Source organism: Haliaeetus albicilla, chromosome 3, assembly GCF_947461875.1.
Source record: "Haliaeetus albicilla chromosome 3, bHalAlb1.1, whole genome shotgun sequence".
NCBI lineage: Eukaryota > Metazoa > Chordata > Aves > Accipitriformes > Accipitridae > Haliaeetus > Haliaeetus albicilla.
In genome coordinates, this window is record NC_091485.1 from 26082647 (window position 1) to 26096830 (window position 14184).

The 14184-nt window shown below is 39.3% G+C and overlaps 1 protein-coding gene across 2 annotated transcripts in view; it reads left to right on the forward strand.

Annotated features, from left to right (window-relative positions):
* Positions 1–14184, forward strand: part of RMC1 (regulator of MON1-CCZ1) — a 16591-nt gene continuing 2407 nt past the window's right edge. The window contains exons 1-14 of one of the 2 annotated variants that reach the window (XM_069779170.1): positions 2–391; positions 2704–2780; positions 4252–4336; positions 4717–4773; positions 5839–5925; positions 7107–7247; positions 8904–9007; positions 9477–9566; positions 9678–9783; positions 11149–11260; positions 12353–12397; positions 12827–12880; positions 13195–13323; positions 13654–13760. In XM_069779170.1, coding sequence (XP_069635271.1) covers positions 224–391; positions 2704–2780; positions 4252–4336; positions 4717–4773; positions 5839–5925; positions 7107–7247; positions 8904–9007; positions 9477–9566; positions 9678–9783; positions 11149–11260; positions 12353–12397; positions 12827–12880; positions 13195–13323; positions 13654–13760 — 1362 coding nt within the window. In that variant the 5' untranslated portion in view covers positions 2–223. Of the gene's footprint in view, positions 392–2703; positions 2781–4251; positions 4337–4716; positions 4774–5838; positions 5926–7106; positions 7248–8903; positions 9008–9476; positions 9567–9677; positions 9784–11148; positions 11261–12352; positions 12398–12826; positions 12881–13194; positions 13324–13653; positions 13761–14184 lie in introns of both variants that reach the window. The other variant, XM_069779172.1, reaches the window with a different exon arrangement.

Here is a 14184-nt window from a genome sequence, read left to right on the forward strand (position 1 = left end):
CCGCTTCCTCCCCTGCCGGCCCGGCCGCGGCGGTCACCCGCGCGCTCCCCTCCTGCCGCTGCCTCCGCGCCCTGCGCCTTTAAGGCAGGCCGGTCCCGCGTCACGTGGGAGGGCAGTGTAAACAGGAAGCGGCCGGCCAGCCGGCCGGGAGGTGGGGTGGGCTGGGCTGGGCTGGGCTCGGCTCGTTGGGAACCGTTTGCGCCGGGTGACTTGTGCCGCCGCCATGAGCCGCGAGCCGCCGCCGGGGGAGGAAGAGGCGCCGGGAGGAGGAGGAGGAGGAGGGGGAAGAGCCGGGGAGGGCGGCTGCTACCTGGCGCTGTGCGCGCGGCCCGTGCACTTCGAGAAGGCCAACCCCGTCAACTGCGTCTTCTTCGACGAGGCCAACAAGCAGGTGGGCGCGGCGGCGGCGGAGGGCCCTCCCCGCGGGGGGCGGCGGGAGGCCGCGCTCCCTCCGTCCTGACCGGCCGCCGGGCGGTGTTTGGGGACCGACGGATCGTCGCCGGCGCACCTCGGCCCACCCCCTTCCCCGGGGCGAGCCGCTGCCTGTCGGCGGCGGCGAGCCGCCAGCCCGCCGCGGTGGGCGTCGGGGGAGAGGGAGCGGCCGGCGGACCCTGGCTGCCCCGCCTCCGCGCCTCGCGTGGTTCTGCAGGCTGGGGTCGCGGCTTCGGGCCTGTTGCCTCCGCCTGTCCCGCGGCGGCGGCGGCGGCTGCTGCTGCTGCTGCTGCTGCTGCTGCTCAGTGGCCTCTGCGAGAAGAGGGGTCTGGAGGCTGCCGTGCTTGTGCTTGATTTCCTCCCCTTCCCTCACCTGCTCAGCGTGGCTCTGGTGGTTCCCCCTCTGTGGAACTGCTGCGGTGCGAGGTCTTGCTGCTGGGTGACTGGCTCAAGACCTGTCATGTTGCTAGAGATGGTAAAAGTTCTTTTCTCGGATGCGTCAGCATAGATTTATTAGGTTGAATTTCACCTGCGTTTACTCTCATTGCCGAAAGGTCTTTCAGGAATTCTTTAGGGTCAGCACTTTTACTTTCTATTCCAAATGTCCCGATGTTACTGGCAAACTTTGTCACTTCACTGAGCTTCATTTCTCTGATTATTTTTTTTTTCCCTTTTCAATTCCTAAAGTTCAGTATATTCATAAAAATTAATACTTGCAGCTTTACTTGTGGCTCAGACCTGAGTGGACGCTTTGCTTTTCAGTTCTTGGCTTTAGTTCTTTTAAGCGTGTTTCTCCCTGATATCCTTATGGGCCTCTGACTACTCAACTCGGTACAGCTGAAAGATCCACAGTCTGTCATGAGGCTTACATGGATGTGGATACATTCTGCTAATTCCTGTAACCATTCTGTGACCTCAGCATTCACAGCGTTGAAACATTCAAGCCTTCTTCCCCATATAAATGGCATGGCTTGCCACGTGTGATGTGGACATGATCAGTGGCATATGTGGAGAGGGGGGAGTATTTCTGAGATGCGTTTCTTGCTCGTGCACTCTGTTCAGAATTGTTGGTGTCCTTTCTCTTTATCAACTGTAATCTGTTACTTACATTTTGAGGGCCAGTTGAAATAAGATTACTTAACCGTGCCTGCCAGGACACACTATATCACAGTGTGGATGTGGTGTAACTACACAGAAACTGTTTTTTAAGAGCTCACTTGAAAGAAACTTATTTCAACTGTAAATTTAATTCTCCATGTTTTCTTGCTACTCTAAAATTGTTTAATTTCCGATGCGTCTCTAAATCATTTGTAACCACCATTTCAATGACAGTTTCCCACGTGAACGGCCTTCTGAGGGATCTGTCCTTGCCATCTTCTCATCTCGCAAAGATTAAGAGAACGTTGCCTTAATTTTCTATCTACATCAATACTAAAAGTAGTTAAACTAAGTATTTATCATTCTAGTAAGGTTGTAGTAAGACTATAGTCTTGACACCTACATTTCTGCATGAGCATACTGCACCAGTAGCACGGCCAATATTACAAAACAATATATCTGTTATTCTGAGACCTGGTCTGTGTGTCTAGTACTTCCACACATACAACAAGTACAAATAAGGCATCTGCCTGATGTTCTTTTTCTAAGCCAGTTAAAGTTTGTAACAGCATGACTTTTTTTTTTTTTTTTTAAAGTTATCTTATTCCAGCTCAAAAAGTGGTACAGCTCTAGCAGGTTTTACATGTATGTGTGCAGTTGTGCTAAAGGAATTCTTCAAGTTGTTAGTGCAAGTTGGCTGAACCTTCTTAGGTACAGGCAGAACTGCAGATTTCTATTAAACTATTCCTATCTAATAACATGTCCTGACAAGATCAAGCTTCTGGGTCATTGAGTTGCATCTTTTCTGAATCCCCAAGCTGATTTCCTTTTTGTTTTAAACAATGTCCAGATGTCTCAGATACTTTTACTAGTACCTGTCTTAGGAAAATACAAATATTAAAAACAAAAGAGATAAGCTTATACAGACTTTTACTGTTTTAACTTGCCCAGAAGTTCAGAATATGCCTACAAGACTGTTACAGTACCATTGGAAACCTGTCAACTCTTAAGTAAACTTGGAGCCCCAGAGGAAGGAATTGATTATTTACTGAATCTCAGTGTGAACTAGCAGATCTGTGTAAGAACAGAAATTGTCTAGTAAAAAAATTAAAGGAATGGCTTATAGGTTATGATTTTGAATAAGCTACAAACATGTTCAAAATTTTTTTATAGGTTTTTGCTGTTCGATCTGGTGGAGCTACAGGAGTTGTTGTTAAAGGTTTGGAGGATAGAAATCCTATTTCATTCAGGTAAGGCACCTTCATCTTTGTTGCCTTGGGATAGAATTCTGCAATCTTAAAGTTATGTGGTACTTAGTCCTGATCTACTGTAATTCAGGCATAAAACTTAGAAGTAGTTGTGATCATCTTTTGATTTTGTTCTCAGACAAATCTTTCAATTAAGGTGGCATGCTTTGCCCTCATGAATTTATAGTCATGGGGGTTGGGAGGGAAGTTAGTAGGCTGTGGCTTTTTTTTTTTTAAACAGCAGTGTTTTATTAAAACACGCTATATATGTGAGAGAGTGTGGAGACTCAAACTTGTGATTCCTACAACAGCAGTGACTTATCCAAGGATGCAGTTTAGCAAGTTAAATGAAATGAAGTAAACTTAAATGTGTAGAGAACCATAATTTCTGAATTTCATGCCTCTGATTCAAGCAGTGTTTCCTACATGTAGGTTTCTTGCATCCTGTTTCTTGTTTAATCTAAATTGTCTTCTTTTATATCTTCCAATTTTTGTTGATGTGGGGTTTTTTTTTCAGAATCTGACAACAGTACTTTCAATGAAACTACTTTGTCTTTAAAAAACTATTTTATGTATGCCTCTGTTAAGAGCGATGGCTCTTTGCACTCTGTTGTCCATATGTAAGGAAGTATTCTTTTGCTCGAAGGTTGCTTCAATCTAGATATGGATGAAACAATTTGTAGTCAAGGTGTGTTTACTGTTGTCTGTCAGGTATTAACACAGAGCCTGTCCTGAAACTTGCTATTTTTATTTGACTACCTTTGTCACAAATCCAGAGGGAGCTGAAAATACTCAGTGAACTTTAGGAGGTTCCACAGTTTTCCTGCTTGACTATCTAGCTCTCTCTTTGTCTGGACTTAATAATGCATAGTGGAAGTAGAACTACCTTATTCATGCCAATTGTACTGTTGCTTGTTTGGTAAGAATACATTTTTTTATTTTTTCAAATGATGTGAAAACAGCCTCACTCTCCCTTTAACGTCAGAAGTTCTTTTAGAGGATGTGTCCTAATGAGGAAGCAAGTAGGCTTGTGTCACTTAGCAGTAGTAGTGACTACTTAGTAGTAGTTCTGGAAATAAAGGAGCTGATTGCAGGATGTTGGTGAGTGTCACAGAACTCCAGACTGACTGGGACAGAACTGAGAATGCAGGTTTGAATAGTTCCACAGTCTTCCAGTTCCACATCATAGGTCAACAGAGGTGAGCATTTGTAGTAACTTCAGGTGCTGATTTGTGAGATCTGAGCTATGTTTCTGTAACAGATGTGTTCAGGACTTCTGAAGAGTGAACTGCCGTTATCTTCCAGTCTGAATTTTAAATCCTGTACTTGTCTGGCAAAACGCATAAGTTGTATTCAAAAGCATTTGCATTACACTTTTTTTCCTGTCTCATTGTCTTTTTGAGGGGGTATTACAGAGTTCTGTAAGAAACTATTTTAGATGATATTTCCATAACTTCTTTTTCTTTCTGTATAGGATGGAAGACAAAGGAGAAGTGAAGTGCATCAAGTTTTCCTTGGGCAACAAGATACTGGCTGTGCAGAGAACTTTGAAGAGTGTGGTAAGAAACCTACACACCCTGCAGATAGGGAATTGGAGCAGGAAATTTACTTAACCAGAGTAGAAGCCTCTGAGACAAATGTTCAAGAGGTCTGGTGGCTAACAACAGCTCTAGTGAAAATTCCTCTGTCGTCCTGAGAGGCTAAACAGGCAGCATTGTTGTCTTGCTAGTATCATCATTTAAGAAAAAATTGCGGGGGGGGAGCCAGCTTCTACAAAGAATTCCCCGGTAGGGGTGAAGTGGAATATAGTAAGTCAAGTTTTTCTTCTCTGCATCTCATCCAAAATAATTTGATAAACTAATATTTATTGTCTTGTATCTGTGTATGTATCTTGTCTGTGCTTCATAATTGCTAATATACTTCATGGGTGTTTTTGCAGGATTTTTTGAATTTTATTCCAGATAGCCCTCAGCTAGAATATACACAGGAATGTAAGGTAAGTTAAATGTCCCAAGCTTACATGCTTAAGTGAAACTCTAATGTTAGTTATGCCAGTGGCCTCTACTCTACAAGAGAACTAATTGAGATATCTCATTTATTTCATGTTAGTGTTTTGGAAGGTATGTAGTCACTATTTGTCTGAATTGAGGTAAACAAACAGGTATTAACAATACCATAAAAAACTTCTTGGTCCAGTCACTTTAATTCTTTCCTACAAAGGACTGGAAATGCTGTGGATGCAACAATGTCAAGGTTTGGGAAGGAGAAGAGACAAAGTGCTGATGATGTAGAAACAGTGGACAGTAATTATACTAATGCCAGATGTGTTAATGTGGATTTTTTTACCCTCATTTCACTGATCAGTGATAGTAAGCTATTACTAGTTTGCGTACCAGGTTTGGTATTTTTAAACAACCCTTCTAGTTTTTTGATGATTGTTTTACCAGAAACAAGTACCATTGTCATTGTTTGGTACTTTCCAACTTTTAACTCTGATAAATTACATTTTTGGGTAGTAGAATGCTAAAGTAAATTTTTAAACATCTGATTTGCACAGATCCCTTTATTCCTGTAGACTTTAAAGCTGAAGTACTCTTCGCTTCATTATTTAGGATTATGTGTTTGAGTAAACCATTCTAGCAAAGCAGTTATGATAGTGTTCTGAGTGGAGTCATGGCAAATGTTTCCACTTAGTTCTTAATTTCTGTCATCAGAAGGAACCTGCTTTTCATGTCAGGAATTTGTTGAATTTGCAGTATGGTTTGAACCAGAAGAACTTGGCTGTATTTAGGGTGAAAAGAAAATTTGACTGTGTAATAAACTTGTAAGTCTTACATGCCAAAAATTCAGGTCATGCAGTAGTTGTGTTCATATGTGGTTTTGGAAGTCTTTACAAAAGTAGCTGATGCATGCTGGGTGTCTTGTTGGCCAAAAGTATTAACTCCAGTGATTGGATAACTAAATTGCGTTTGGTCTTGTGTTCTTCATTTAATAATATTAGCTTATCTGAATAGTTAATTTTTCCAAGTAAAAGAATGTTTGTTTGCTTGTTTGTTAAAAGACAAAGAATGCCAATATTCTAGGATTCTGCTGGACAAGTTCTACAGAAATCGTATTCATCACAGATCAAGGAATTGAATTCTACCAGGTAATACAAATAACTCCTGTAGGACATATTTAGAGATTTGAAAATGTAAATTTGTGACAGTATCTTTGAATACCTTTCTTCTAGTTCTCTAATTGAGAAAGTGCACTACTAAAAAAAGAAATTCTGCCATTTTGTTTGCAGACTACGATTATTTTCCTTTGAAAGGAATACGTTTTCGGGGCAGAGGGAATTCATCATTAACAGGTTATTTAGCACAGCTAACAAAGACTATATAAAGGAGTACTGAATTAAGCATTGAGAACTCTAGATTAATAGATGTTCTTGGCTTGTATGGAAATGCGTATTTAAATCTAATGTGAAATACCACTTCATGCAAAACAGATCAGCATTGGGGAGGATGTGTGCATGCTTAAAATGCAGCAAAGAACAAATAATTGACTAAGACAGTGATACCCTTCTGCACATTGGCAGCTTCCTCCTATGTTGATCTCATTGTCCGAGTTCCTCTGTGTTATGTGTAATTACCTTTGCATATGTTTTTGGAGAAATCTAATTAATAAATAGCCCTTTCTGACATTCATGATGAGGGATATTACAACTTCCTCCGAAATTGTGCATTCCCAATAGTTCCAGTCCTGGAGCCAAGACATGGTGGTTTCACATAATTACTGTTACTAATAGCTAGTACTAAAGAAAGTAACTGAAAAAGCAGTATTATTTCCTGCTGATTGAGGGAGAAGAATATATTTAGCACCTAAAAGGATTATGAACATCAACCCTGCGGGTAAAAGGACCAAATCAAGTGTGTTTTTGAAGACAAGTTATTTTAGCCCTTAAAATGAAGAGAATCAATTTCTATACTGTCTTAGTTCTTAAAAGACTAAGGAAGCTAAGGAGTGAAGGCAGCAAAGGTAATAATAACTTTTTATTACAACTTCACTAGTTTTGTCAAGCTAGGTGTTTTCTCCAGTGTGAACAGAACTTATACACAGACCTGGATGAGGCGGAAGAGACAGCACCTTTCGGCTCATTAGAATTTGAGGAGGATTTGATGTACATTTCCTTAGCTACAGTAAATTGGGGCCTAAGCTGTAATTGTCAGGTTGCCGATTTTTAATTCTAGTGCTGTAAATGCCCTTAACTGTTTCTCACTTAACATTCCTAGCTACTGTGTACTGTTGGAATCCTGATGGTAATATAATGCTAATCTGTGTTTCCAGGTATTACCAGAGAAACGAAGTTTGAAACTTCTGAAGAATCAGAGTATTAATGTCAACTGGTACATGTATTGTCCAGAGAGCTCTGTTATTCTTCTGTCAACCACTGTCCTTGGCAATGTCCTGCAGCCATTCTATTTCAAGGTAAAGGGATATGTTCCAAACTTTTCATTTTGCGTGCTTCCATTTTTTTAGGCTGCTTCTTCACTCAAATACTCTGTTGATTTTCCTGGATTTCTTCTGAGAGGTGCATGTGTTCACATCTCTGTATGACAATAAGCAAAGGACAAAGCAAAAAGCTATAAGGTATTTCCTAGGTGATGGCTTAAAATTAAGTAATTTGCTTTTTCTGTCCTCTTTGGAAGGAGGTGTGTCTAGCTAATGTTGGACAGTTGACCTTGAGAAAGGAAAAAAAAATAGTGACCTAATACTTGACAACTTAAGTATCTTTCAAGAGATTTTTTTTCACTTAAACAAGTATATATTATTTACTTTTACTACAGGCATTTGCACGCTGTAGTGCAGTAATAAAGACAAGTTAAGGGCCTTCCACTTGTGTTTACAGCCATAACTTTCCAAATGCGAGTGAATGAATTTGAAACAGAAAGAAAAAAGGTAGTGCTTAAGAAACAACTATTGTCCCAAGCATGTGAGGACTTTTGTTTACATTATTTATTTCTCTTAGTATTCTTCCCTGTAGACAACACTTAAGGTTACTGGGAAAATATTTTTCTTTTTGGCTTGGAAAAAGTGTGTAGTGAAAACTAGGATCTGTTTTAAGTTAATCGTGCAGTAAGATGATTTTAAAAAGGAGGAAAAGAACTACAGCGTTCATCTTGCTTCTCTTAAAGGATAGGAATATTTCTCTACTAGTCCAAGGGAAGAGATTAAAAAGCAGTTCATTCAGATGGGTTTCCTGGTTTGATCATGTGTAGGGTCTGTATTGGATCCTGAAATTATGTTCTCTTAGCAGGCTAGGTGGAACTTACTAGCCTCTCACAGCTTTCTTTTTAAGGACTTAGGCCATCCTTTCCCATACTTAACATTTTGTGTCAAGTTGTAGCTTGAAGCTACGTAATTTTTATTTTGTGTTCAGAAGGTAATCCTTAAAGAATTCCTGAGAATGGTACTGTACTAAAATAACCTTTGAAAATAGAGCTCTAGCAAAAGATACATTTCTGCAGTGTTCACGCTCAAGAATGAGTTAGTAAGAATGGGAAGTGAATTTCAGTAGAAGCTTTGGAAACGCTGAAAACTTCCTTAAATATAAATCCTCTATGAAAGAGGAAGAGGAGAGAGGAAACCTTGGGCAGGAACAGGAATATGCTTCGAGTATAAGGCAGATTCTGGAGTTAGCAGGAACAAAAGAAGGAGACTGTGACTGTTAGAAGGTACTGATATTTTCCCCTTCCCAGTTAAGCAGTTATTTAAGAGTTGGAGCATATGTTTTGCTGGAAGATAGAAAGGAAGTTTAAGAGAACTGCTGTTCGAGATCTCCAGGCCAATTGTAAATGGGATCTGCATACAAAGTTGTCTTAATTAAAATGGAAATGTTTTGCTAGCTGAAGCTGATGTTATAAAGTTAAGATTTTAAAGCTGCTAAAATTGTAATACCAGAAGTATGTGTTTAGGATACCAGTAGGAAATAGTGTCAAACCCTTTTTTTTTTTTCCCTCGGCTATCACCATTGTTCACCTCATGGGGGAGCTATTGATGCAGCGTTTGATTAAAGGTTACTTGAGACCTTTCTGTTTCAAATCTTGACAATGGATTTCTTTGCGGTTTTTTGCTGTTTAACAGAGTGGAACAATGTCAAAACTATCAAAATTTGAAATCGAGTTACCTGCAGCACCCAAGTCCTCCAAGCTCAGCCTTTCTGAAAGAGATATTGCTATGGCTACAATGTAGGTATCTAACTAATCAAGTCTTTCTTGGTATGACAGTTTGGGAATGCTGAGAAAAGACAAGAATTTTAAAATAAGGTTGCACTTGTTTCTTGTTTTAGCAGTACTACTGGTTTAAAGTGCTTCAGTTACTGCCTTGAACAAAGCATCTAAACAACGCTGTTGGAGCAAGGTGGGGAGGGGAAGCTAACTGAGAAGTCTTACATAAAATTGTTCTTGATTAGTAGAGAAATTTTGAGATTACTTCATTTTTGAACTGATACGTTGATAGAGTTGTTCTTGGATGCCTAACTTGCATGAGTATAGGCTGTGTGCTGTGACTTATTGAGTGCTATTTTAGTCTTTCACTTTTAATTAATTGATCACTTAGGTAATCTCACATCTGTTCTTTTAGGACAAAATGTATGGCTCTAACAGACTGGTAGAGCTCTTATTTGAAAATAATGCTTTAATCCTGTTGTCTCATTAGATATGGGCAGCTTTATGTTCTCTATTTGAGGCATCACTCAAGGACTTCCAATAGTACAGGAGCAGAAGTAGTCCTCTATCAGTTACCAAGGTGAGAGCAGAATGAAAAACATTAGTGGCAATTCACATGTGTGTAAGAGATATCTGCCTTTCTAGTTTGAACAGGCTTACTGACCAGTTCTTCTCATCTCTGTTTCTGTAGAGAGGGCTCCTGTAAGAAGACACATATTTTAAAACTGAACAGAACTGGAAAGTTTGCACTGAATGTCGTCGATAACTTGGTGGTAGTACATCATCAGGATACTGAGGTATGATTTATTTATATTATGTTGTGCCTTAACTTTTAGAAGTTATGGGCAGATTTTACTAATGAATGATGCCTGTTAGCTCTAGAAAATACTTTTGCATGTGCTTAGCTTTGCCAAAAGCCAGAGTATTTGCAGGAACAAAACCATAAGGGTATAAGAGATTTAAAGTTATCCTTTTACCTTGTTGGGCTAACATTTAATCAGGGCTGTTGCTAATGCCTGTTTTTTCATACACTTTTATTTTTCTTCTTGTTAGTTTCCTATGATACTTTGCTGCTGCACTGTAAGCTTTTAAGGCATTATACAAAGAGGTAGAGTTAAATTGGATACTAAATTATTAATTCTGGGAACTTCTCATATTGCAAACATTTGAATGATATGTTTCTATGACACAAACTTATGCTCCTTTAGTTTGAAGGCCTGGATCTGCAAAAACTTCTATGAACAAAAATGATCTTGTACATATGGTAGCCCAGGTAAAACTTGCTTGTCTGTAATCTCAGTAGCAAGGCTTGATCAGTGGTAAAGCTAAAGTTGCTCTTAACTTGTGGAAAGGCTTTGGCTTCTTGTATTATCTTCTCTTGGGTAGCCTCAAGAACTGGGGCATCTTATCTCATTAGGATGATTAATTGATATTTCAGTTATAATTCATGTGAATTCTACACATTAGCATTTAACCCAGAGCATTTATTCTGCAGCATTTTGGTCAAGCTATAAACAGGACCATATAAACACAGAAAACAAAATCAGACTGAATAGGGTAGACACCAATAACTGAAGTCATGTTTCATTAGCACTGAAAGTGAAGCTAATTTCTACCCTGCAAGGCTAAAAATGTGATCCATACTGGGAAGAAGCATTAGTGACCTGAGTTGAACAAGACTGAACGGTAGGAGTATGAGGATGTATCATAGGAACATGCAGAATTTTCCTCACAGTTTCTAGCATCTATAACTAAGCAGTGAATTTGATATGAATCTCTTATAAGGGGGTGTGTAAGAAAGACCAAGACTTTTTACCAGGGCCCGTAGTGACAGTTCAAGGGGCAATAGTTTTAAAATAAAGGAGGGTAGATTTAGATTGGATATAAGAGAGAAACTTTTTACAGTGAGGGTAGTGAGACCCTGGATCAGGTTGCCCAGGGAAGTTGTAGATTGCCCCATCACTGGAAGTGTTCAAGGTCAAGGGCTTTGAGCAGCCTGACATAGTGAAAGACATCCCTACCCCCAGCACATCCCTTCCAACCCAAACCATTTTATGATTCTAATGGAGAACACAAGATGGAAATATGAAAAGCAGCCTGAATATATGTAAATGGATGGTATTTCACATTTATGAATACTAATTTCCTCTTCTCAATTGCAGACTTCAGTTATATTTGACATCAAGCTAAAAGGAGAATTTGATGGGTCTACTACCATCCATCAATTTGTACTTCCACCTCGATCAATACAACCCTATCAAATACCTGTAGCAGGTAGAACTACTATATAATAAATATCTGAACACTGTTATCAGTATGATCTAAGTGTAACAGCAGGCATACAAGAATGCTTCAGTTTTTAGGATGCTGGTTACTAACATTTCTATTATACATATTCAGGGGAGGGTGAAGGAGGAAAGAAGGTAAGAAGAAATTGAGCATAAATGTGTGTTCTAAACTTGTATCTGCTACAGAAAAGTAAGAGTTGCTGCTTAAGGTTCATACTTCCCATAGTACTTTGAAGTGTAAAAGCAAAGTTGGGGTTTGGGGTTTTTTTTGACCACACATGTAAAAGCTTATGTGTGTACTCAAAAGCACTTCATGGTTTTCTGGCTTAAGCCATGACTATTTAACTTCTTAAGTCACATAGAGGATTAAAGATAATCCAAGCTCAGAATCAAGTTTAGGACCAGTTGAGAAGCAATGTTAAGATCAATGTTAGGACTTGAACACTTAGATTCTACTTCTTAGATTATCTTTCTGTTGTCTTGTCCTAGAAGTGTAGCAGATAATTACCCTCAAGCTGGAAGTAGCTAGAAATAGTCTGAGCATAGTTCCACTAGCATATGGCAAAGCAGTGTGGTTCTCTTTATAGAAGAGAAAGATGCTTCTATAGGAATGATTGCACCTTAAAAGCTCTTTACGATCTGAATTTTGAAGTCACTAATAGCAAGTATGACTGATAAATCTGCAGGTGGAGGTTTGCATTAAACAAAGGTTAGGATCAGAAAGTACAAACCAGTCTTGCTTTTTAAAAAACTGAAGTGATTGCATGTAAATACAGCAAATGGAGTCTATATAATTATAGTACTAGAGATGGAATACTTCTGCATGCTTGATTATACTCAGCTAGAAACCAAAACAATCATGGTTTGAAGAATTTGTTTGCTTTCTCAGTGTCAGATTTTCTTTATAGATGATCTAGCTACACAAATGAGTATCTTTTTTGCTTGCATGCTGTAGGACTGCTAGACATGTTACAATTCATACTTGCCTTTTCAGTGTAAGATTGTAGTTTGTGTTTTGTTAGCGTAGGAGAGCTGCTAGAGTACTGCTATTCTTCATCTAATGTTAATTTTTCTGCAGGTCCAGCCTCTGTGACGAGTCAGTCTCCTGTTCCATGTAAACTCTGTATCCTTTAAATACTCTAAAAGTGCAAGAGTCTTACTGAAGCCTCATTCTATGTACCAAGCATGGAAGAAGCTAGCATTTGTTACCTTGACCTGTTAAGTCCAGCTTTAGCTGATTATGCATATTTACTTCAAGACAAAATAGTATGCTTCATAAGAGACTGTAATGCTTTCATGGAGTTGTAAATATGGAAGTCTAGCACAATACAATACCACATTTCTTGGTCATTTGAGATGCATGTATGAAATTACTGAATAGGTACACCATGAAATTCAAGATATAATTCCAAGAATATGGTCAAAGATCTTACAAAAAAGGTAACAGTAAATGAAAATATGTTAATGGGATCTGCTTCAGTACAGTAACATGAATTTAGCAGCAAGAGCTTAGAATCAATGTTAATATGGATGTTAGAACTTTAACATTTAGATTCTTCTTCTTGGATTGTCTTTCAACCCAATATTATCATCAGTGCAAGTGAAGGTAAGTGGTGAGCTGTTTGACTCCACTATACTCAGTGTCAAAGGGTGGCTAGTTTATGCCTTCAGTGCACCAAAGCAGCCTAAAACAAAGTGACTAAACAGATGTACCTAGTAAGATGACTACTCTTGGTAGTGATAACTGAGGATGACCATATCTTTACTACAACTTTTCAGGGGTAATGCTGCTCTAACACATAGACTTAGGAAGGCAAATAAATCATCATCTAGATGTGTTCTCATTTAAAGGTGGAAAAGTTGGATGTCTAGGCTATACTATATAAGGTAATTCACTTTGTTTTACTCCTTCAAATCAAGGTTACCTCTGGAGTCTTCAAGTGAAACTTGAACCTGTAGTTAACCTCTTGCTAGATAAAGGAAAACTAATGGATTTCCTTCTCCAAAGGAAAGAATGCAAAATGGTTATCCTATCTGTATGCTCTCAAAGTAAGTTCATGTGATTTGTCTGTCTCTTGAAAGTACAATACTGCTTATTCATAAATACGCAAGTTAGCTGGGCTGTTCTTAGATTTGAGATCACCTCTGAAGCTAGCTTGGTCCTGTAAAATGTCATTTGCCTAGGCTACCCTCAGTCACCATTCTAAAGGAATTATGTAACAGCATGAAAAAAATTAACTTCCCCCCCCATTTAGTTAAAATACATGACACAACTGAAAGTGTTTCTTTTGAAGTTTAGAGATCACCTTTTGAAATAGGCAACATTAAAGCCCCCTGGTTATTTCTCCTCATAGTTCTTTTTTCTTTTTATCTTTTCAGTGCTCAGTGAGCCAGAAAGGGGATCACTGTCTGTGATTGCAACTGTTTTTGACAAACTGAATCATGAATATAAGAAGTACTTGGAAGCTGAGCAAAGCTATACTATGGTAAACCATGTTAGCTACAGCAGCTTACAAAGATAGGATGATACTACTTGCATTTCAGGTTGCAGGCATCATGGTGAAGGCAGGATCTTTTCTACTTAGGACTAATTCAAGCCTACCCCAAGGCTGCCTCAGGCTCACAGTGGAAGATCTGCTGTACAAGGTGCCCTAAGATGCCCACTTAGCACTCTGTTGTGGCAGATGCTGCATAGCTCATCTCCAGCATAAGTAACATACCCCAGTGCTTGAAAAGCAGAGAGAGGGTAGAAGCTTAAAGAGCAACTTGGAATCCATAACTATAGTTTCCAAACCACTGATTTCATGGCACGCTATACCACTGCACAACATAAGCAGCCCTAACACATCTTGGAATTACTTCTGTTAAAATACCAAGTTCAAACACTAACTCACATAGTACAGCCACATT